This window comes from Magallana gigas, chromosome 1 (assembly GCF_963853765.1).
Source record: "Magallana gigas chromosome 1, xbMagGiga1.1, whole genome shotgun sequence".
Classification (NCBI taxonomy): domain Eukaryota; kingdom Metazoa; phylum Mollusca; class Bivalvia; order Ostreida; family Ostreidae; genus Magallana; species Magallana gigas.
The window spans coordinates 64,832,099-64,856,203 of record NC_088853.1 but is presented as its reverse complement, the minus strand read 5'-3'; the positions used below and the strand labels follow the sequence as shown (position 1 = coordinate 64,856,203).

The 24,105-nt window shown below is 37.1% G+C and overlaps 2 protein-coding genes and 1 long non-coding RNA gene across 12 annotated transcripts; 2 read left to right on the top strand and 1 right to left on the bottom strand.

The window, feature by feature from the left end:
• The first annotated feature begins 3,322 nt into the window (after positions 1-3,322).
• LOC136274061 (uncharacterized) lies at positions 3,323-17,081 on the top strand. The gene is made up of 5 exons (XR_010712345.1): positions 3,323-3,552; positions 12,125-12,227; positions 13,616-13,649; positions 16,121-16,156; positions 16,446-17,081. It is a non-coding gene; the product is annotated as an uncharacterized lncRNA (long non-coding RNA).
• LOC136275435 (uncharacterized) lies at positions 4,563-11,864 on the bottom strand. Of its 2 annotated transcripts, XR_010714006.1 has the most exons (3): positions 11,774-11,864; positions 5,033-11,332; positions 4,563-4,590 (listed from the first exon to the last, which is right to left on the bottom strand). XR_010714006.1 is itself a non-coding variant. In XM_066084661.1 (2 exons), exon 2 carries the CDS (start codon positions 11,103-11,105, stop codon positions 5,274-5,276), a length of 5,832 nt encoding a protein of 1,943 aa, XP_065940733.1. In that variant the 5' UTR covers positions 11,106-11,332; positions 11,774-11,864; the 3' UTR covers positions 4,563-5,273. The 2 variants fall into 2 exon arrangements, 1 of the variants encoding a protein (XP_065940733.1); XM_066084661.1 differs by having other exon boundaries at positions 4,563-11,332.
• A 346-nt stretch (positions 17,082-17,427) lies between the features above and the next one.
• Positions 17,428-22,020, top strand: LOC136275395 (integrase/recombinase xerD homolog). Of its 9 annotated transcripts, none has more exons than XM_066084379.1 (5): positions 17,428-17,539; positions 17,747-18,120; positions 18,421-19,131; positions 19,324-19,365; positions 20,415-22,020. In XM_066084379.1, the coding sequence occupies exons 2-5, from the start codon at positions 18,114-18,116 to the stop codon at positions 21,524-21,526; spliced, it is 1,872 nt and encodes a 623-aa protein (XP_065940451.1). In that variant the 5' UTR covers positions 17,428-17,539; positions 17,747-18,113; the 3' UTR covers positions 21,527-22,020. The 9 variants fall into 9 exon arrangements, with proteins under 9 accessions (XP_065940451.1, XP_065940487.1, XP_065940599.1 ...); XM_066084415.1 differs by having other exon boundaries at positions 17,434-17,539; positions 17,750-18,120; XM_066084527.1 differs by lacking the exon at positions 17,428-17,539 and having other exon boundaries at positions 17,546-18,120; positions 18,421-18,917; positions 19,012-19,131.
• Positions 22,021-24,105: the final 2,085 nt, after the last annotated feature.

Sequence of the window (24,105 nt, the reverse complement as noted above, 5' to 3'; positions counted from 1 at the left end):
CGACCCATTGCAAGATCAATCAAAGTACTGAAGTACTGACGGGAGTTGATTTTATCAATTATTATATAAGAATCAACGATAAAGTTATTTTGCATGGCAAGTGGTTTCATATATTTATTTGATTTACACACATATTTAATAATATGAATACTCGGACTCTTCCGAAAAGAATTTCGAGAAAAAACCATATGAATCATGTCGTGTAATATTTCAAGATACTATTAATTCCATCAACGTACGTATCAGTAATCGAAATATTTCTGGAAAATTGTATGGATCTAAGCAATATGGAACTCTAGCTTCGTTCAACCAGACGCTTGGCTGTATACGTTAATCTCCGACAAGTAAGGGAAATTCTCTGCTTGTCTAAGATTTACGGAAACCACTGGACGTCTGGTTGAACGATACTATAGTAAACTCTTGCGTAGGAATACATACATGTACCACTACAAAAAAATGTTTCAATTGTTTCCTACCATTTAAAATCTGACTATTTTCAAAGTATCAATAAGGTAGTACGAAACAGTATCCGAAAACATTCACTTCGGAAATCCTCGCGTCAGTCAAACGTTTACGAGATGCAAATTTTTAGGCTTTGTAAACAAGTGCAGACGATAAGTATAGGCTACATGTAAATGAGATGCTGCGTCTACGAGACTACCACGGGAGGTTCCAGGGGGTGCAGTCAAGAAATTCCAATCGAGGCACACATTTTCGAAAGCAAAAGCAAATACCGGTAACTTTTAATGACCATAATTATTTTTAAACATTGCCGTCTGAACCTGCTGATGAGGAAGATGTAACGTTATGCGTGGAAACCGAGACGGAGTGGAGAGAAGGACGGCGCATTGTGAAGGTGGGGTATTTTTCAAAACAGCTGTTTTGTTATTTATGCACCCCCCCCCCTTCATTTAAAAGACACTGTGCGTGAAAGAAGATATGACAGAGGCTCCGTACTTAACGTACAGTGCACCAACTGCAGCGCCGTATACCCGTCGAAACAGGGAAAAGGGGACCTACTGGAGCCTTCGACATAAACACCAAAGCTGCTCTCGGAAATATTTTAGTCAATTTGAAATTATTTTTTAATTCTTAAAGATGTGGTGACAGATCATTGAGCCCCTCCCCAGAAATATTGGGTAAAATATTATTGATATGTATTATTTATAAAATCATGCATTATGTGCGCTAAAACAAGTCAGTTAGAGCCTTACTGCATTTAATTATATACAATCGTATTCATCGTTGAAATACCAATTTACCTGTACATGTATGTAACATTTTGGTGTAGAGACGAGTGCACTTGAGGCCTCTTTTATATTGACCATTTAAAATTGTGCTTGCGGTTGTGACGTAAAACATTATTTATTCTGCAGGCCTAGTTGCATGTGTCGTCTTTTTTGAAAATCCCAATAATGAATAACAAATGTGTATGCATAAGGTTTGTAGCGGATATTCTGGGTCCTGTATCGCTGTCTGAGGCAAACGAAAACGTGCGTAAAATTATTGACACCCCTAATAAATCAGCGGAAATGCCAAAAACACCTGGATAAAAAAAACGTGAGAAATATGCTGTATATTCTCCTAAGGATCGGACGGCAATTGGAAAGTTCTGTGCTGAAAATGGACCCGTCGCGGCCGTTAGAAAATTTAGCAAAGATTGTCCATCGTTATCGGAGAGTAGAGTTCGTGGAATGAGAAAAAGGTATCAGGAATCATTGGTGTCACAGAAACGAAAGCTTGATTTTGACAAAAATGATTGTGATGTAACAGAACTATATTTCTAAAAAAACGTGGACGACCGTTCTTGGTTGGTAATGAACTGAATAGTAAATTACAGTATGTTCTTAATACGCAAATTGTTATTGCAGCGGGAAAGGGTATAATAACTGGAAAAGACAAAACTTTGCTTTACGAAAATGGTGGACACCTGATCTGACCAAAAGTTGGGCTAAATCGCTTTTACAGTGAATGAATTTCATGAAGCGCCATGGTTCAACTACTTGTAAGAACGATAAAGTTAAAACATTTGAAGAACTCAAAAATGAATTTCTTGAACGTATTGAAAAAACCGTGACATAGTATGACATTCCTTCTGACTTGATCATAAACTGGGAACACGCTGGATTAAATATTGTGCCCGTGTCAAACTGGACAATGGCTTCGGAAGGATCAAAGCGTGTCGAAATTGCGGGGCTTGGAGATAAACGCCAGATTAAGGCCGTCTTCGCAGGGACACTCTCAGGTATTCTTTGTTCTTTTAATTACTGGTACAATTAACGCTAACGGTAAGGCTGTGACACTTTAAATTTAAACGTATTTATTTATGCAGTTAAATAAAAGTCGTAATTTTCACTTCAGGCAAATTTTATTGATTTTACATATTTCATATGGACATAATTTAGAGATCTAATCATGAATGTAACACTCTCTCTCTCTCAACGAAAGTCAATCCCACCAGCGTATATATACAAGCACATACTAGTATTTAAAATCTATTACAACTCCCACCAACATTGACCCGTATGAAGAAAAATGATTCCAAAGCATCTGTTGTAAGATAAGTTATTAGAATATTTGTTTCCTAATATTGTATAGTTGAACATCAATCGGAAAACAATACCAACAGAGTTCATAAGATATTGCGATACAGCAAAGGAACGCCGGCCATTGGAAGGAGTTGATTTTCAGGTGGACTTTACAGTGCTAGTCAACGACTCATACCAAGATCTGATGAGTAACGCAAGAATCCAACCGATCATCGCATCAACCAAGAGTAAGCTCAGTATTCATATTGAGGAAGCACTGAAAAAACTTAAATCTGAGGAATAACTTGGTTACTCGAATTTCAGATATTTCTTTTAGCTTTATCCTAGCTCAGCCTGCGCAGTATATATGTACATGTATGTACGTCTCATTTTATATATATATATATATATATATATATATATATATATATATATATATATATATATATATATATATATATACCTGACTTATGCATTTGGTAGACCGATTGTATTATTTTATCTTTATTAGGGAGACCAGTAGATTAGGGAGACATATTTTGGTCTCCGTATTATTTTGACCTTGTCTAAAATGTAATTGGCTTATCTTTAAATCAATGAACGGTGTGTCTTTGCCTAAAATGCATCAATGTGTCTATTATTTGACGTCCAATAGTTGCCTTTTGTCTATATTATTTCGTAAAAAGGAATTCAATCTGCCTCCACTGTATAATTTGCAAAGACTATTTTTCTGCATTTAGGAGACCGAAGAAAACTTGCTATGTTGCAAAAAATCTAACATATATAATTTGTTTAGCCTTTAATTATTCTAAATGAACCTGTTTTCAAAATACTTTTTCACTTTTTATGTATAAAGCCTCACTAGGAAAAAAGTCGATAATTTCTAGACCATGTTTGAACATTTTGGCAAGTGCTCTCCGCCATTTGTTCCGAGTACTCTCGGAACGTCTCGGGTTAAAACAATTGACCTTTTAACAATGTTTAACGCCAGCGTGTTGCCTTCAGGGATCAAAGCTATTTTATGGTAAGTACTTTTGATAATCCTACTACAATTAAACAAAATTATGTTATTTTTTATTAAGTTTTTTTAAATATAAAAGAAATAGGGCGATAATGTGTGCAACTTGACTATTTTACACCCATTGTTGATTCATCTTCGAGGACATTCGAAATGAAGTTAATAATAAAAGCATAATTTTCATTTTCCCCTGTACGTTTGATGTCATATGTAATTTAAGGATTTATCAGTACCTTCGTCCGGAGCAAAAGTCGGCCCCATTCCCCATTGGAAATAGGTTCAACAGCTGTCCAAATTTATAGTATAGCAGTACCCTCCCCCCATGGAAAATAGTCCTTATGTTTATTTCTTATTAAAAAAATACTTCGTGAAATAACCAAAATGGCCATAAATGTTCTCTATTAACAAATGATTAAACTCATTTAGCAAAACTGCAGTCATAAAAGTTTCAAGACACGCTGTAAACATCGCCAACTTTTAATCCGATTTTCCTCTGTGTTTCTAAAACATCGTAATTTTGTAGAAGCCTATACTGTAAATGAGGCATGTTTTTTTTTTACCACACACTAGACTGATATATAAGTAAAAGGTTATTGTTATGAACTATTTAAAAAAGAAAAATACATTATCAATTTTAAAGGCGATGTTTGATAAATTCAAGTTCTTAATGTAATACTTTTATGACCAGTGTTAAACGTGTTCATTTCAGGGGGAAAAGACTTATTCTAATAACTAAATATAGAAATATTACACAAAAAGATTATATTGTGAAGTTAGATATTCTATTTAAAAGTCTAGCTCTTTGATTTTCCATAATAAAGTCAGAAATCATGATGTATGCAACGTATGATTTCTCCCAACTTCATGAAAATGTCGATAAAATTTTCCCAATTCCAAAAAATAGCATTTTCAAAGTAAAAAAAGGCTGAAAATCCCAGTTATTATATAGTTTATTAAAAAAGGACAAAAAAGTTAATCGAAGAATGTCGCTTTATGTTCTGGATTAAGAATGCATACTTGTCTCCATACTTTATTAGTAAAAAGCTACAAAAAACAAATGAATTGTTGTTACAATACACATACATTTACAAACATAATAACTATGACAATAATGCGACTCCATACATTTCCGTATACAAATGTATTATTGACTAGAACTGCTTTCCATAGATTTAAGTTTCATCAGCAACCACGTGTTTTGCAAAACCTTCCAAAATTACAACATTAACATTTACTTATACATCGTAAATCTGCCAAGAACTTATACTGTATGATAAAATACAGACTTATATTGTATGCTTATACAATGAAACAATTGCATGCTATGCAAATATGAATCTGCGCACTATGCAGAAAGTAGGTCATGTCGGCCGATAGACATTGGAGAGAAATACTCAACTATCATGAAAATGCAAGCTTATGCATACTAGAATTTCACTCAAAACTCTGGAAAGATACATATACAATGCGATAAACATACACTTACACTATGGCACTGCACACTTCACACAAAACGACATAATGCTCTGTAGCAAAACAGCTCGGCTCCAGCCGACATGTGAAACTCAAAATGTTTACTAAGTAAGTCGTACATAGAATGTTTCTTAAACATCACACTCCCCGCCTAATATCCCAAGGATATTACAATTATACAAAATTATAAATCATATACACAAAAATCTAAACAGTATGTGAGCAAACTAAAGCACACTAATAAACTGAACAAGTTAGTCAATCAGTAGCACCAATTCCGTTATTGGTCGAATGTAGGTTGTGTCCTTGCCGTCTTTGATCACCCGAACTTCAACTGTTCTCACTTTCTGATCGTTGCCACTTTCGAAAGTCCTCACAATCAAACCCATCGGCCACTGTCCACGGTGCAACTCCTTGTCACGTAATAGGACCACGTCACCTTCCTTCACGTCAGGACGTTCCTCACACCATTTCCTTCTTGCTTGGAGATTCTGTAAGTATCCATCCTTCCAACGCTTCCAAAAGGTATCGGAAAGGTGTTGTACATGTTTCCACTGAGCTTTGTAGATTTCCTTTATGTCACCACAAATCTGTGGAGGAATGTCTGTGAAACCTTTCTGGGTAAGTAGCATTGACGGACTGATGACATAAGGACTGTCAGGATCACATGACAGTGAACAAATAGGACGGGAGTTCACGATTGCACACACTTCACACATGAATGTGCACAAGACTTCATGGGACAACTGTTTCGCATTTGGGTTCAACAACATGGCGTCTAGTATCTTGCGAGAGATCCCAATCATCCTCTCCCATGATCCTCCTCTGTGTGATGCATGGGGTGGATTAAAGGTCCATGTTATCCTGTTGTTGCGAAGGTAATCTTTAATAGGTCGTTTCTCTGTATAAACGGCATCCGCTTGAATCGCGTCCAGGGCGCCTAAGAAGTTGGTCCCTCGGTCCGAACGCATCTCCTTCACTGGGCCACGTAGAGACACAAAACGTCGCAGTGCATTTATGAATGATGAAGAGCTCATCTCTTCTATGACTTCTATGTGAATGGCCCTTGAAGTCAGACATGTAAAAAGTACCGCCCATCTTTTGTTGTGAGATAATCCTCCTCTGGTCTTGCGCGCGGCTACAGTCCACGGGCCAAACACGTCGACACCTACTGCTGAGAAAGGAGGACCAGGCATCAGTCTGTCTGCAGGTAAGTCACTCATGCGCTGGTGTTCCAGTTTTCCTCGGAGTTTCCTGCAGGTAACGCACTTGTGTATAACTGAGTTCACAAGTGTCTTACAGCCAGTGATCCAGAACCCACCGGACCTCACTGCACCTTCTGAGATAAGTCTTCCTTGGTGATAAACTTTGCTGTGGAAATGGGACACAAGAATTCTTGCAACATGAGATTTTCCAGGGATGATTATTGGGTTCTTTTCATCAACAGGAAGGTTAGATTGGTTGAGACGTCCGCCAACACGTACCGTGCCCCGTTTGTCCATAAATGGGTTCAAAGTCACAATGCAGCTTGAAGGGGGTACAGGTTTACCGTCTTTCAAAGATCTGATCTCTTCCTTATAAAAGAAAGCTTGTACTTCCTGCAGGATGAAATGCTCAGCTTCTTGCATGACCTCAACATCGAATGCTGCTGAATCTGCAGCTCCTCTTTTCAATCGGCAAATCTTCTTCAGGTTATAAACAGCACGCACCAAACTTTTCCAAGTTGAAAAGTTTTCAAATCTTGCCACAAATGGTGTGTTTATTTCAGTTTTCTTTACTTTTACTTCTGGACGTACATTATTGTCTTCTTCAGGAGAGACCAAAGGAAAGGTAAGAACTTCTTCTTTACTATGAGGAGATCTGAGTAAAAGTGGTCCTCTAAGCCAGTCACTCTCTGCTAGCTCTTCTACCGATGTCAAACATCTAGTCCCTATGTCTGCTGGATTCTGCGCCGTTGGTACAAATTTCCACTGTAAAGGCTTAGAGCGTCTGTGGATGACAGCCACTCGGTTCGAGACATAGTTATAAAATCTGCGAGTTTGGTTGTTCAGGTAACCTAGTACTACCTTACTATCTGTGTAGTACGTCGCTGCATCTGGGTCGATATCCAAGTGTTTGAACACTGTCTGAGCCAACTCTGTGCCCAAGACTGCTGCACAAAGTTCAAGACGCGGGATAGTTGTTGTCTGAAGTGGGGCTATCTTAGATTTCCCAATGACGAATCCAACGTGGACATCACCAGAGTTGCTGATTGTACGCAGGTACACCACTGCTGAGATCGCTTTCTCAGAAGCGTCCGAGAATATATGTATTTCCCTCATGTGAGTACGGCTTAAGGAAAGCTGCGTATACATTCTTGGAATGTGCAAGTCTTCTAGAGAGCTGAGGGAGTCCTTCCATCTTGTCCACTCTTCCTCTCGGTCACTAGGTAAAGGATCATCCCAACTACTGTTGCACTCACCCACTTCTCTATACAGAATTCTGCCATGTATCACTATGGGTGCAATAAAACCCAAAGGGTCGAACAAGCTGTTAACAACAGAAAGAAGTCCTCTCTTTGTGAAGGGTTTCTCTAGAATGCGTGTGCTGTATGTGAAGCTGTCCGAGTTAATGTCCCATGACAGGCCTAGACTGTGCTGGACAGGCAAATCATCAGATCCAATGTCCAGTGACATTAAGTTCTTTTCCAAGTCCTCAGATGGAAAAGCTTCCATGACTTCCACATCGTTTGACACAATCTTATGGAGTCTGATTCTTGCATTGTTCAACGCAACCTGAGTCTTCTTTAGCAATCTAATGGCTTCTGCACTAGAGGGCAAGGAGATAAGACCATCATCCACATAAAAGTTCTTCATCACGTAATTCCTTACATCACTATCTTCGTTCTCTACTGTTTTCCGTAGACCATTAGTGGCCACTGCCGGTGAAGGTGTGTTCCCAAACACGTGAACCTTCATTCGGTACTCAATAAGTTCTTCATCCGAGTCGTTATTCTTGTACCAGAAGAACCTCAAAAAGTCTCTGTCCTCTTCACTAACAAGGAATGAGTAAAACATCTGCTGGATGTCCGCCATGATGGCTACTTTGTCCATACGGAAACGTAACAGTATACCAAGCAAGTCATTCGTTAGATTAGGTCCTGACAGTAAGACACTATTGAGAGAGAGACCTTCATAACTCACTGATGAGTCGAAAACTCCACGTATTTTGTCTGGTTTTCGTGGATGATACACTCCAAAAAGAGGTAAAAACCAGCATTCTTTTCCTGGAGGAACAGGTGGTGCAATCTCTAAAGCGTCACTTTCCGTGATTGATTTCATAAACGTGATCATGTGCTCCCTCTTTATAGGGTTCCGCTTCAAATCCCTGTCTAGCATCAGCGCACGCTTTAACGCTTGACTTCTGTTGTTCCCTAACTGCGGTCTACGAAGCTTAAAAGGGAGTGGAGCTTTCCATCTCCCGTCTTCATCTTTCACAAACTCATTGTCCATAATCCTGAGGAATTGGCGATCTTCGACAGAGATCCCAACTTCGTCATCATCCCTGTTCCGCTCGAAAATGTGGAACCCAACATCGTCTCCACAGGATGCGATGTCCTCCTTTAGATGGAAACTGTTAGGACAGGGTTGAAAAATCGACTGACGTTCACAGGTAACTATGTTAGTCTTGAGCACATTGATAGTCGATGGTTTATGCGACTTGTTGATACATACATCTCCAATGACGACCCAACCTAGTTTCAGCTGCAACGCAAAGGGTGAGTTCTTAGGTCCAAGTCTCTGAGACAGCACATAATGGGCCTCCAGTAGGTCACGTCCTATGAGTAGTAGAATTTCCGCTTGTGGATTCATAGGAGCTAAAGGTAGGTCTTGAAGATGTGGGTGATGTTTCACTACATCAAGGGTCGGTATTTCATGTTTCTCATTGGGAATTTCATTACATTCTGTAATGGTAGGCAGTTCCATCACAACAGAACCATCAGTCGTTGCTACCATCAGACCTGATATTCTACGACCACTCGTCTGTATGCGGCCCGCACATGAGGTAAGTGTGAAGAAATGTGTCTTTGAGTGAGGCACTTTCATAAAGTCAAACAGTTCTGATCTTGCGAGTGTTGTGTTGCTCTGGTCATCAATCAGAGCATAGATGCGTAAACGTTGTGAAGGGGTTCCTTTCGGATATACATCCACAAGTACAGCCTTTGCACACGAACGTCCAGTAAACTGTTCACCACACACCGCCGTGCACTTAGAGAGGATGTTTGCTCCCTCCCCGCCATTCTGTCTCTGGTTTTCAGGTGGATGAAGAGCTGTAGGGTGCTGTGAACTTTCACATTCCTCGCATCTTATACCTGCGCGGCAGGTCTTGAACGTATGCGTGTCTGATCCGCAACATCTGTAACACAAGTTATGTTCTCTGAGGAATAATTTCCGGTCACGAACGGATTTCTTCCTGAAAGCCCTGCACTCATTCAAGGTATGCTCAGCATCGTGGATAGGGCATCTCTTCCCTGTGGTCTTAAAGTCTCTTCCGGAGTCTTTAAAATCAGTCTTCTTGACATTCACTGATTTTGCAGGTTTGAAGTTCTGCTGGTTGTATCTTGGTGTCTCTTTGACAAAAGCCTGAGTCACTTGTAAGCCAGGGTCATTCATCATGGTTGACATTTCCTTCACAAATTCACAGAATATAGTAAATGGAGGGTAAGTAACTCCATGAGTCTGTTTGTACTTCGAGGCTTTAGAAGTCCACTTATTCTGCAAACCAGATGTTAACTTCTGAACAATGGGAAGCACTCCTACTGATGAGTCAAAATAACTGAATTGTTGATTGTATTTTGGATTTTCCTTTAACGCCAGTGTTTCGCTCAAAATATCTGAAAGTTCATACAACCGTCTTGGTTCGTTCGCACCGAGTCGGTGGAAATTCGCAAGCTTGGTCTTAATTGCTGTTTCGATCAGTTCAGGTGAGCCGTATCTTTCCTCCAGTCTAGTCCATAAGGTCTCACAGCCTTGTGTAGGATTTCCTATTGATGCTGCTCGGATGCTTTTAGCGTGTTCCTTAGAGCTAGGGCCCAACCATCTGATGAGGAGATCGAGTTCTTCTGAGGGCGAAACTGATGCCTCCTGAATAACTGACTTAAAACTGGTCTTCCAGGGTACAAAGTTCTCAGGTTTATCGTCAAAATTGACCAGCTTATTGATCATGAGTTCTTTCTTAAGTAGAAAGCTTGAAATATCAAACACAGTGTTCTTGGATGATTCCAATCCCTTGGGAACAGGTGTAGATTTTCTCGTAACTGGGTTGACTGACTCGCTGTGAAGTTTCTCTGTTGCTTTGTGGGATTCCTCGTTCAACATTTCTGTCAGAGGTTCCTTTAAGGTTGTCTCTACTGGCTGTAGACTAATCCCTTCGACAAAGTTTCTTGCCCGTTCAATCGGATCCTCGACTTCTACGACAGGTTCGGCCACTGATTCGGAGGAAACAGATATGTAGTCCGGTTCCATGCTCTCAAGAGCACGTAGCTTTGCTTCTGCCACAGCAGCATCTCTTTCGGCGTCAAGGACTTCCAGGTCCACTTGAATAGATGCCTGCTCTTTACGTAGTTTGGCTTCCTTCCGTGCGTACTGCAGTTTAGCCTTGGTCTCCTCCGCTTCAAGACGCTGCTGCGCCAAGGAGATGGAAGAGGCAGCAGATCGATGAGACCCAGCGCTTCTCCTTGATCGAATAGACTTTCTGTCATCATGTTCCGCAGGCTTTGGGGAATCCTGAGGCTCCGCCTTTACCTGTATAGGCTTCGGAGTCTTCACTTGGACAGGATTGGAGCTCCTCATTGTCACAGGCTTGGGACTCATCACAAAGGACGACATTTCTGAGTCTAGCCCGCGCACAAACTCACTAACTTTGTCCATGAGTAAGTCTGTCACTACGTTCTGTGATGCTTTCTCTCTCTCACTCTCCTTTGTATTAGAGCGTTCCAGAAAGGCCAACAATTCTTCCTGAACTCCGCAGTACTCTTTAGCGAGGTTGATCAGTCTATCTCGTTGGAGATGGTAAGATTCCTTAGAGTCTGTAGCCATTTCTTTCATCTCTGCTTCTAACTTCCTACGCACAGTTCTCAGTTTTGTTCAAAATTTTGAAACAGACTGTTCGAAGAGAGCTCTTCCTGTCTCTGTCAAAACGATCTTCCTTCTGGGACGACCACTTGTGTCCTCTTCTGTTGGATTCATGGTTGCCATGTGTGCTTGTAGAGCCAGTCTTTTTACTGTTCTGGATTAAGAATGCATACTTGTCTCCATACTTTATTAGTAAAAAGCTACAAATACAAATGAATTGTTGTTACAATACACATACATTTACAAACATAATAACTATGACAATAATGCGACTCCATACATTTCCGTATACAAATGTATTATTGACTAGAACTGCTTTCCATAGATTTAAGTTTCATCAGCAACCACGTGTTTTGCAAAACCTTCCAAAATTACAACATTAACATTTACTTATACATCGTAAATCTGCCAAGAACTTATACTGTATGATAAAATACAGACTTATATTGTATGCTTATACAATGAAACAATTGCATGCTATGCAAATATGAATCTGCGCACTATGCAGAAAGTAGGTCATGTCGGCCGATAGACATTGGAGAGAAATACTCAACTATCATGAAAATGCAAGCTTATGCATACTGGAATTTCACTCAAAACTCTGGAAAGATACATATACAATGCGATAAACATACACTTACACTATGGCACTGCACACTTCACACAAAACGACATAATGCTCTGTAGCAAAACAGCTCGGCTCCAGCCGACATGTGAAACTCAAAATGTTTACTAAGTAAGTCGTACATAGAATGTTTCTTAAACATCACACTTTATATGTAAATAGATCGACATGAAGAATTTTCTATGTTACTATTATGTACCAGTAATATTGTTTTAAATTAATTATGTACGTAATGTAGACATACGTACATGTACCCTTTGTTACCTTAGCCTAAATAAATTAAAAGCAACTTAAGATCAGTTGTTCTTTTTCATTTGTATAGTGGAAAGATAGCCGACTATTCTATGTACGAATTGACTTATTATAGGTAAAATAGTCAGGCGTCCATGTTTAGAACCGGGATGCACACCCTACATTTACAAACGTGACATCTCACTATCGCTCTCGTTTGGCTTTCCGGATATCATCAGGTATGTAACAATTTTAGCCTTTTGATGATTAATAATAACGTAAACAATGTGTCTGCAGATTCCACGTTGTTTACTCTCTTCTCATTATATCGTGGGTTCCGTTGTATCGCGGTATGTTCCAAAAAATAGGATTCCCGTTTTTTCCGCGATTTTCCACAATGAGTTTATGCACAAACTACAAAGAAGGTTGTTAAATATATCGGCAAATATAATTTTTCTCACAAATAAAAAAATTTCCGTAGAGAAAGCAAGTTCAAAAGTCAACAATGTATCTGATGGAAAAAAAAAAACACTAAATAAAACGCATAATATAATGTATATTTCATTCCCTAACCAGTTTAAGTGACTTTGCTTTCATAAAGAATCATATTTTATTTGTAAAACATAGGCGTCGGAACCGGGGGGGCTAGGGGGGGCTTAGCCCCCCCCCCCCCCCCCCACTTTTTTTGCAAAGTTATACCTAACCATTAGAAACATAGCATGATAGAGGGTTCAGCCCCCCCACTTTTTCTCGCAGAAAAGATTATTGTTCCTAAATTTACCTTGAAAGATTGAGAGGTTAGATTCAGAAGCATACTAGCCCCCCCCCCCCCCCCCCCCCCCCCCCCCACGAATTAGGATTTCCATGATTTTGGGAATTACTTTTTTCTCAATATTTCTGAGGATTAGTCTAGCCCCCCCACTTTCAATTTGCTTCCGACGCCTATGTAAAAAATAAAAACTGTCCGTTATAACTGAACCAGGCTTCCAGATTTCCCGCGATACAATAGAACTCTCTAATTTTGAAGGTGAATAAAACTTGTGATTTTAAAAAAGCATACAAAATAAATTACGTGTAAGTTGGGAAATTGATGTTCCTCAGAAAAGCTAGTCTAATACAAGCTTTTTGAACAACACTAATGACATGTGAAAATGATAACTTTAGGGAAAAAAATAAGTACCGCGATATTATGAGATACCTGTATACGTCTTAATTACACAGCACAGCTTTGTGTACAATGTGCTCGCAAGAACATTCAATCCAAAAGCATGACCAATGTAGCAACACTTTTAAAATTACTTTTTATAACTTGTATTTTAATGGTAATGTGCACCCCCTTTCCCTGTAATTGTTGATTTGTTAGAATAACATGACATGTTTTATACATATAAATGATTGATGGTTGTAAGATATTTTGTTGTTTACAAATTTAATGTATGTTCTCACTAGAACATGCACATATGATAATATGGTAGACTATATATCAAGTTCAACTCTCTCTCTCTCTCTCTCCAACTTTTGATAAACATTTCAATATTTATTTTTCTCTCTCTTTTGTGAAAAACAAACACATTTCAACATTACTAATAGTCGCTTATAATAATACCATGATTTTTTGAATTTGTAGACTAATGGCGAGTTTGTCAAGAGGAAAACGAATGGTATGTTAATGTAATTATGTGCAACTATTAATGCATGCGTTGATGAATACTGGTCAGTTGTATTTATTATTTGGTACGTTAATGTCTGAGTGTATTTTTCTCCAGTTCTGAAATATTTGCTGTTGTGGGGCAAAACTAGCTCTTATTTGGTAATGGAAAATTTGCATCTAGTGCATTTGTTTTGTTGGTATTTGATTATGATTTAAAGGTTGAATCCTTTCAGGGCTCGACATTAACGCTTGTCCGCTTGTCCGGTACCAGTTAAAAAATATACGGACAAGTGAATATTGCTTGCCACTTGTCCGACTGGACAAGTGCATTTTTATGTAAAGAAGTCTCCAACATTTTAAAAAGTAAAGAAAGTTTTGTGATAAGTTTATCTGTAGTCCCGTTATAAGTTTATCGATTAGTTATTTTGAATTTGATCCTGACTTCAAATTGAATCAATTGAGTTACTCTTGATCGGGATTGAAGTTCACTAATTACAAACAACTTTCAATATTGATCTGTAAAGATGTGGATCTTAGTTCTTCCACAGTACCAAACACACATGTTATCAAAAAGAAAGGAAGAATAGGTAGCAAAGATAAACTTAAAAGGATTATGGAAAGAAATGTAATTTACATTAGGTTTCATTCATCATTGATAGACTATGATGACTTTTTATGTTTAGTTTAAAAAACAGATGAGAAATCAATTTAAGAGTTACATGTATTTTAAAATTTAAAATGTCTTTTAATTTGCCATGACAAAGCTACAGCTGACAAATCATGTTTAATGTTATATGGAACCAATACATTTAGGAAAGACACTTTAAGTTTCCATTTTAGAAGTCAGGTTATTAATTATGGCAAGAATAATCGATAAATGACTTTATTTTAGTAATACAGAACTGTAGTTTTCAAGCTGACAATATTTGATCTTTAATACTGAAATTTTTTTGGACAAGTGAAGTTGAAGTTTGGACAAGTAAATATCTTGGTCACTTGTCCGAATGGACAAGTAGGAAAAAAAGTTAATGTAGAGCCCTGGCCTTTAAACTCTGTGATTAATTAGTTCCAAACATACAGAAGTCTATATCGAATTAGTAAAACAATTTTGTCTGGAGGTTTTTTTTTATTATATTAGATAAAATTGTAAACTTCAGTGCAAAATCCTTCTTTGCTGTTATGTCTTTTTAGTTCGTTCATTGTATTTCTTGAATGAGAAGACGGAGCGTCAATCAATAAAATAATTTCCTTTCCAATATAATATTCAATAATTTAATGCTGGATGTAACGCAGCATTTGATCGGATAGGAAAATTAAAATAAATTTGCATAACCTGGTTTGCATGTCACAAGACACGTCACAATGCACCAACATCAAAAATGTACTAATCCACTTGACATTACGTTTGAATTTTGAACAGATTAATATCATTTTTAAAAGAAAAATAGACTCAATTTGAACAGTAAATTACAAAAAATTAAATTATAAGGAATGAACTCAATATCTACCCAAGTTATACGAGTATAACCTGGGTTGGAGCAATTTACCCTTTAGCAGATTATAAAGCGTAAATTGCCCCAACCCAGGTTATACTCATATAACTTGGGTAGACATTGAGTTCATTTCTTAATTAGGTAAGTTAGGTACCATTTATGATTAATTTTATTATAGATAATGTACTATATGATTTAAGAGTGTTATTGTTAAGTACTGGTATTAGATTTTTTTTCAGTTATTTGATAGAAATTCATAAATCATTTGTTGTGATGATGTAATGCTTTATCTTTATATGTATTTATTAGGGATGTCAACGAGTACCCGGTTAACCGGGTACTCGATCGAACATCTGAGTATCGGATACTAAAATCGGTACTCGGTTACTCGGATGTATATTTTTTAATATTTCTAAGTTTATTTAATAATGCATTAAAACATCGGTTTTAAAACTGAAAATGTCCATTGCACTTGTACATACAGTAATTAGGATTTCCTACGCCTCTAAATATGCTAAATGACCGTTATCGCCTGTGGCAGTGTTTATATAGTAATTATCGTGACCAAACACCTGTTACCTAGCTTTTCTCACCTTTGGCTGTCTTCTACCATTATTTTTAGCTTACTTTAATGATTTGTTTTCACTGAACATCATTTATATAGTCTATTATATAAATTAGATAGCACACAGTAGAGAAATTGAACAGACCTAAAATGCTGCCACCGACTTCAAAGGTCTGGAAATATTTTAAAAGAACTGAAGACCAAGGTTTTACTGAACTTTATCAATGTACTTGTTCATATTTATTTTCTTTCTTACTGAGTACCTGGGTACTCGATCGGAAAAACGTCCGAGTAACCGAGTACTAAAAATTGTCCGATTTGACATCCCTAGTATTTATTGATGGCAATGAAGATATGCTCAATTGAATAAGCAATGTCATATTTAAACATGACATTAAATAGCAATTATATTTGTTATTTCAGTTAAAGGCTTCACTGATAGACAGAGGGGACTGCAAGGTATGCTTATTTGGCATTTAATTTGTAATTTAGTATGGTGCATTAATTTATAAGATCAGGTTGATTTTGATTTGTTTATTTAATAAATATTTAATTAGTTTTGAGGACATAACATTTTTATTATATATCTGAATTTTGATAAAAATGTTGTCCTTTGATACACTTTAACCACTTGTCACCAATAAGTTATCAGAATATCTTTTAAAATTAATAAAAAAGATATTTATATGTTATTTACATTAAAGAAAGTTTTCTTATTAATTCTAATGCAAGGAACCTTTTTTCACAGAAAAGTCGCCTGTCACCAGATGCTGAAGCAAAAATTTTCTGTGAAGCAGGACTAGATAAAGATGGTTTTGATGTAAAATACCTATCCGACTACAAAGGTATATATATGTATATATTTTAAAGGACATGATTCTTGTGACTATTTTAAGACTATATCAATCTTCTTTTCAAGAAGAGCTTAATAAAGATATAAGAGAATGTTGAAGTACTTAATATGTTAAGAATTTTTACTCTACTGGATAATAGTTTACTGTTAGAAAAATAGTATTCAGATCAAATGGATAAATATTAAATGATTGAAAAATCTAAATATTGTCTATCTGTAAGTTAACATTTTTTATAGTTATACACATTTAGGTATATAGGATCTATAGTCATTACATGATTATTTTGTATTACTTTTTGATTGGGAGCAAAGTGGACCGAACACCCTTGGCAGTGTATACCGGTATTATCAGAATGATAGATATTTGAGTTATCTTACAAGAGATGATGACCAGGCCAAACAGTGGTTCTAAAGCCTCTTTTACAATTGGCGCATGATCAGAAGCAACAAAATATTCGTGCGACTGATAAAATTATATATGAATCTTAAACTGTTGCCGAACTAAATGCATTTGAAAAAGTATTAGTACGATCTAAGCGTGCGTTGTAAACGATGTAAACGCATTAAATCTTGGATATATCTTAATTGCGTCTAAATGCGACTGATCTCCAGTGAAAGGGGCTGTTGAAGGATAATGGGATAGGATCGCACGAGAGACCAGGTGATCGGATGATTGGACATGCGCCAATGCAATGGGAAGTGCAATCATGCGTTGAACTTCCATGGTACAAATCCTCGTGCGAGTCAGGAAGGGGGGGGGGGGGGTATATACTGCCTATTTCCGACGCTTTCCAGTAGACATTGTTAAAAGCGAGAGAATATGCTGCCCAAGAAGAAACAAGGATGCAGCAGCATTTATGATTACCTCAATATGATTAAGAGTTCTTCAACTCCAGCCGCCGATATAACGGACACTTTCAACCTATTTAAGTGTTACTTGGATTCTTCGCTAAACTCGTTCAAGAAGGAGCTTTTGGACAGCCAAGAAGGTAGAGATATCGATTTAGAGAAAAAACTTAAAAAAGATATAGCGTCTTCATTAAAGAGTCCGGGCAATAAAATACAGTTTGAATTCAATGAAGAAATCATCGCAGATTTGCAAAAGTTAAAGAAAAAAGTAAAATCTAAGAGTGAGTGTGAAGCATTCGATAGCATCATAACAAAGTTGTCTAAACGAAATAAACTTATCCGTATAGCAGACAATTCTCCAGCAGGGTGGGCCACAGTTCATCAATATGAGCACAACGACATCGCCTCTGATTCGGACGATGACAAAAAACTACGACAGGCAGAAAACAGAGCTTTGCGTGCTATTAAAGAGAAGAAGAGGTTCCAGCCATACAAACCACGCCCTTCCGGCTACAGCGCTCCTCAGCCTGCTACTGGTAGTATTCCTTCCGCTGCTGCTGGAAGTCAACAGCAGCTTTTTCGTGGCTTCGGGAAACGCCGTGAACCATCTTCCTACGACATCTGTTTCCACTGCAAGTCAGTCGGGCACTGGAGGAAACACTGTCCCCTGTTCAGCGCCGCCAATCAGTCAAGCGGTTCGGGATCAGTTAGTAAATGATAAGTATGACGATTTTGATTTCATGGCTTATGAAAGTTTCTGTAATTTGAAAGAAAATGATATCATATCTGAACATCAAATCTATTTGAAAAATTTAGAAAGCTTTAGAGATTCTAAAGGTGTAAAGCATCGGTTAAAAAATGCAGTACAATTTTGGAAGAGTATAAATGCATCTGACTTCATTATCAGTACTATTAGCACTGGCTATGTAATTCCATTTATTATGCCACCAAAAGAAATGTACATGAAAAAATAATAAGTCTGCCATACTCAATGCTGAATTTGTTTCTGACACTGTTTCAGAATTGTTACTTTCAAGTTGTATTATACAAGTTCCTTTCATACCTGTTGTGGTAAATCCGCTAAGTGTAGCAATGAACAGTTCTGGTAAGAAGAGGTTAATCCTTGATCTGAGTGTTTTGAACAAGTTTGTAAGAAGAGACAAAGTGAAATTTGAAGACTGGAAAATAGCATTGCAATATTTTCAAAAAGGGTTTCATATGTTTAAATTTGACCTTAAGTCTGGTTATCATCATATAGATATTTGCTCAGCACAACAAACTTTTTTGGGTTTTTCTTGGAATAATTTATTTTATGTATTTACAGTTTTGCCTTTCGGTCTTTCTTCGGCACCTTACATTTTTACAAAGTGTTTACGACCAATGGTGAGATACTGGAGGCAGTCGGGTGTCAACATTGTGTTGTATTTAGACGATGGCCTGGGATTGGCTGAATCATACGAGAAAGGGGTATCTGATAGCCTTTTCGTTAAAGATTCCTTAGAAAAGGCTGGGTTTTTGGTAAATTTGGAAAAGTCTATTTTTGAACCTTGTCAAATGTTAGAATGGCTAGGAATGATATGGAACACTAACATGTTTTGTTTGTCTATTCCAGAGAGACGTATACATGATTGTAAGAGCACTTTAGCAGATTTGTTTCATAGATTACCAAAAATTACTGCAAGACAATTGGCTCAGTTTACGGGCAAGGTTATTTCTATGGGACCAGTGATCGGTAACATTAGTAGACTTATGACAAGAAAGTGTTATGAAATTATCGAGTCCCGATTTGCATGGGATAGTTTGATTAGATTTGATAGTTCACATGAGTTTTTGCAAGAACTTTCGCTCTGGTCGAAGAATTTGGACATGTATAACTGTCGTTTTATGAAAGATTATTCTAAATCAATTGCTATTTTATGCACAGATGCTAGTTCAGTAGCTGCAGGAGCTGTATGTCAATTATCAGGTACACACAAGTACTTTCACAGTAATTTTTCAGAAGTAGAGAGTGCACAAAGTTCCACCTGGCGAGAACTTAAGGCAATTCAGCTTGCTTTATTTTCGTACAAAGAAAACCTTAGTGGGAAGTCTGTGAAAATATTGACTGACAGTAAAAATTGTGTTTCAATTGTCCAAAGTGGTAGCACGAAAAATGATTTACATGTAATTGCTCTTTCTATTTTTCATTTGTGTTTGCAGAGAAAAATTTCGTTAGATATTGCATGGATTCCCAGAGAAATGAATGAAACGGCAGATTATTTAAGTAAATTAGTGGATTACGATGATTGGTCTGTATCTGATGAATTTTTTGAATTTATGAATAATATGTGGGGCCCTTATACAGTGGACAGATTTGCAAATTATCTTAATAAGAAATTACCTAGATTTAACTCTTTGTTCTGGAATCCTGGTACTGATGCAGTTGATTGTTTTTCTCAAGATTGGAGTTCAGATAATAATTGGCTAGTGCCACCTATTCATTTAGTCATGAGAAGTTTAAGGCATCTTATGTATTGCAGATCACGAGGTACTTTGATCGTTCCTTATTGGCCATCGGCGCCGTTTTGGTCTATGATTTTTGGACCGGATATGACATATAGAAGTTATGTAACAGATGTTATTCAGTTTAATGATGTAAGAGGTATTTTGTGCAGAGGCACGTCTAAGAACTGTATATTTGGGACTGAAAAATTTCATGGTTCTTTATTGGCTGTTAAACTTTGTTCTGTATGAGCAGATTTGAACATGGTCCTAGTACTGTTGTACTGAGTGACGTGGTTAGATGCTTGAATTGTGCATTTGTATGTATCTGTTGTATATATTTTATGCTATTGCAGAATGACGACTGATGAGATGATATTGTGTAAGACACGGTCCAAAGAGCATTAGGCATTAGTGACATGGTCTTGGAATTTGTTTTTGACATGGTCCCTGTTATGGACAGAGCGACATGGTCAAATTTGAAATAAAATAATGTGAGGGACTAACAAATGTTTCCGTGTTTACATTTTTCAGATGTTTTCCAAACAGGAAGATGGGCCTCAATTCAGACATCGGGGGAAAATTTGGCGGACCTGAAGTTCTTCTGTGAAAAATCCAAATCTGAAAGTACTTTTCGTAAATATCGGTATGCCTTTAATTCATGGATAAAGTGGTGTTATTCGCAAAGTCCTAAAGTGCAACACTTCCCTGCTTCTGATTTCAACGTTTCCATATATTTGATTAATTTATCAAAACAATTTAACTCTGTTGCAAAAGTTAATGAAGCCTTTTATGCCATTTCTTGGGCTCATGAAATTTCAGGAACACAAAATCCTTGTCATTCATCATTAGTCGTTTCAGTTTTGGAGGGAGCTCGCCGCTTAAGTGCTAAACCTGTTACCAAGAAAGAACCAATAACTTCTGAAATTTTACAGCAAATAGTGAATCGTTACGGGACCGGAAGTAGCAGTTTACCAGACATTCGAATTTCATGTATGTGTCTATTAAGTTATGCAGCTTTTTTACGTTTTTCAGAACTGGTCAACTTAAAACGCTCTGACATTACATTTTATGAGGACCATCTTTCTTTGTATATCTCTAAGAGTAAAACAGATAAATATAAGACTGGGAGTAATGTAATAGTTTCTAAAACAAATAATGTTACTTGTCCGTATGGTATGTTACAATTGTATTTGAAAATTGCTGACATTGCTTCGGATTCTGATTGTTTTATTTTCAGGGCGTTATCATTTTGTAAAAAATCTGGTAAATATAAATTAAGAAATTCTGGACCATTGTCTTATAGTAGAGCAAGGGAATTATTACTTAATGCTTTGGAAAGTGTTGGTGTGGATAAGTCCAAATTTAGTCTTCACAGTTTAAGGTCAGGGGGCGCTACTGCGGCTGCTAATGCTGGTGTGAGTGACAGACTGTTTAAGAAGCACGGCAGGTGGCGCTCTGACAACGCAAAAGACGGTTATGTTCATGAAAATGTAAAATCATTGATGTCTGTGTCTCAGTCATTGAATATTTCAATGTGTTCAATAATAAATATAACTTACAGTTTTTCTTTTCCCCTTTCTTTGTTACGTTCGAAATGCGCTAGTCTTGGAGCACTTACCCATAATCAGTGTTGTTATGATTGAATAAGGTTGTAAATATTTTATGTTCGTTTGAGATAGTTCGAATTAGAACATAAATATATTTAATTCAGGTTGAAAGATATAACAACGTTTTATCGAGCACGTGGTTTGCTATTTATAGTTTGTTTACTAAGGGTGGTTTACGCGTAGTAATACTGGTTAGACCAGTTATTAGGGCATGACTGGTATGCTTTGTGATTTTAAGTTATTCGAGCTCAAGACTTAGCGCTGTTTACACGCTTTGCACCCACCCGCCCACCCACTTATACATAATCATTCATGTATTGGGTTTGATTGCACAAAATATTAATAAAATGCATAATGCTATAATATTTCTGTTGCAGATAATGAGTTTTGTCCCAAGAATTCGACATATATTAACGCGGTATCTATGTATTTTATTGAATAAATGCGCTAGTCTTGGAGCACTTACCCATAATCAGTGTTGTTATGATTGAATAAGGTTGTAAATATTTTATGTTCGTTTGAGATAGTTCGAATTAGAACATAACACTAACTTCTGCACAGGGGAATACCTTTGTGTTGCTAGTGACAGCAACCCCGTCAGGCTTCTTAATCACATTTCTCAAGATAACTGAGCTCCCCTCCCTGAATCTTGGGAATTTTGTCTGGTCATACACGACGCACAGAACTGCTTTTCCCTCATCAGCTATGACACAGTTTTTCAGAATACGTGACTCATTTCTTTCATTGGTGTAGGAATGTTCCGGATCGGTGTCGATCACTTTGGCTTTAACACTCTTAGTGTAAGGGATTTGACCCTTTTGCGCCATCAGATCTGATAGAGAGATAGTTGTAGCCTGAAACAGTGATATGTTAATTAGTTTATTGAATATTAATGTACAGCAGATTAAGAAAATTGAATGAATATATTGTTTGGTGTAATACATTTGTATTGGCAGGCACAACAAGACGAATTTAGACTTGTGACAAGCTGAAAAGTTATCATGTTTTAAGATGTTTCTGATATCACTGATAAATATATTGGTTTATGATCAGAATAGTACGATTCTAATGTTCCAGAAAGACAAAGACGATCTTGGGGGAAATTTATGTAAATATGATCTAAACAAGAATCATAATCAGTTGTTGGAGATTTCAAAATTTGATGAAATGAGTAATTGTGCTGAAGGAAGTTTAATACTGAACAATTTTGTAATGCATTTTGATTAAAGTCTCCCATTATAATGGTTGGTTTAGTTATATTTATGATTGACTGTAAATATTGCATGACATTTGCAAAATTCTGATTGGTAGCTGATTTTGGAGGACAATAAATAAAACAAATATTTGCAACATCCAAGATTGTAATAAGTAGTTCTATACCACTAATTGAGGTTGCAATTAATTGGTTCTGAACGATATTTGGTTTGTAGTACAATGTCATTCCATGTTTGCTTTGTTGTTGATCAGCACAAAACAAAGAGAGTCCTTCAATGTTGAGATCTAGGTCTGATTCAAATACTCTAGTTTCACATAAAGCTAGAATATCCACATGCTTCAAATAAATGTCTGTACGAAGGTCATCAATATGTTTTCTCAAAGAGCGACAGTTATGAAAACATACAAGTGCACAATTATTGTTCAGTTTACTCAGATCTGGTAACCCGAGTTGCAGTGGTGATGTTGTTGTCATACGGTTCATTTCCTCGGACATCTGAACAAATACTTATCTTTTTGGAGTTTAATTCCTTGATAAAGAGGTTGGACAGGTTTTTGATACGACTTAAACCAACATAATGGATATGGTCATTTTTCCTGCTTCCAAAATGTAAAACTGCACTATTCATAGTAGATCATTGTGCCTTGTTATCTTTGCTGCAGACATCTGTAGGGGAAACTGTCGTCTAACAACATTATAAGTTTTGTAATGCTGAATGTTAAAACATCTTGTAACCTCTAATATTGGTGTCCAGCTATGGGGAATATTTGTTGTATATAAACTGGAATATTTTTGTCGCCATTGGCAGCCAGATGAGGAGTTTTCAAACTCAACCCAAACAATACTGACACGATGATGCGATGAATCTACACGATAGTCGAACATTTTTATTGAACAGGATGCCCCATTTGTTAAGCCATCTTCTACACTTACATTTAAGCACAATTCATATGGGGGTCCAATGGCAAGATGGAGATTTTTTTGAAGTCCCATTGTTTTCCCTGCATCATCTGGCACTTTGTTCAATATTTTTTCTTTTAATGAACATGGAACATCTCCTGAAACACTGTCAATTGAGTGTACAACTGCCTTCATAGAATCAGGCAGTTTCGTTAATAGATGGAAGTTATGCAAATCACACTCTGCACGGGTGGTAAATAAATGAGGTATCAAATCTAAGTCTGGTGGATGAATAGCATTTGGTGCATTGAGCAGTCTTGACTGCAGAATCTGTATGTCCAGTGGAATCATATGGTTTCCTTCCCGTAGCCTATTCAGAAGTTGGGCAAATGATTTGTCATCTTTTTGACGCATTATTTCCTCTAATTCAAAAATGGTGAAATGGTCTTGCCACAAATTAGCACCAATAGATTCAATGCCTACACGAGGTATAGTAAAT

Coding starts and splice junctions, on each gene's coding strand:
- LOC136275435 (XM_066084661.1), bottom strand. CDS start 11,105: ATGAAAGAAATGGCTACAGACTCTAAGGAATCTTACCATCTCCAACGA.
- LOC136275395 (XM_066084379.1), top strand. Junction 19,132..19,323: donor TTCTATGGGACCAGTGATCG/GTAACATTAGTA, acceptor TTTTATGCACAG/ATGCTAGTTCAGTAGCTGCA. Junction 19,366..20,414: donor AGCTGTATGTCAATTATCAG/GTACACACAAGT, acceptor TACATTTTTCAG/ATGTTTTCCAAACAGGAAGA.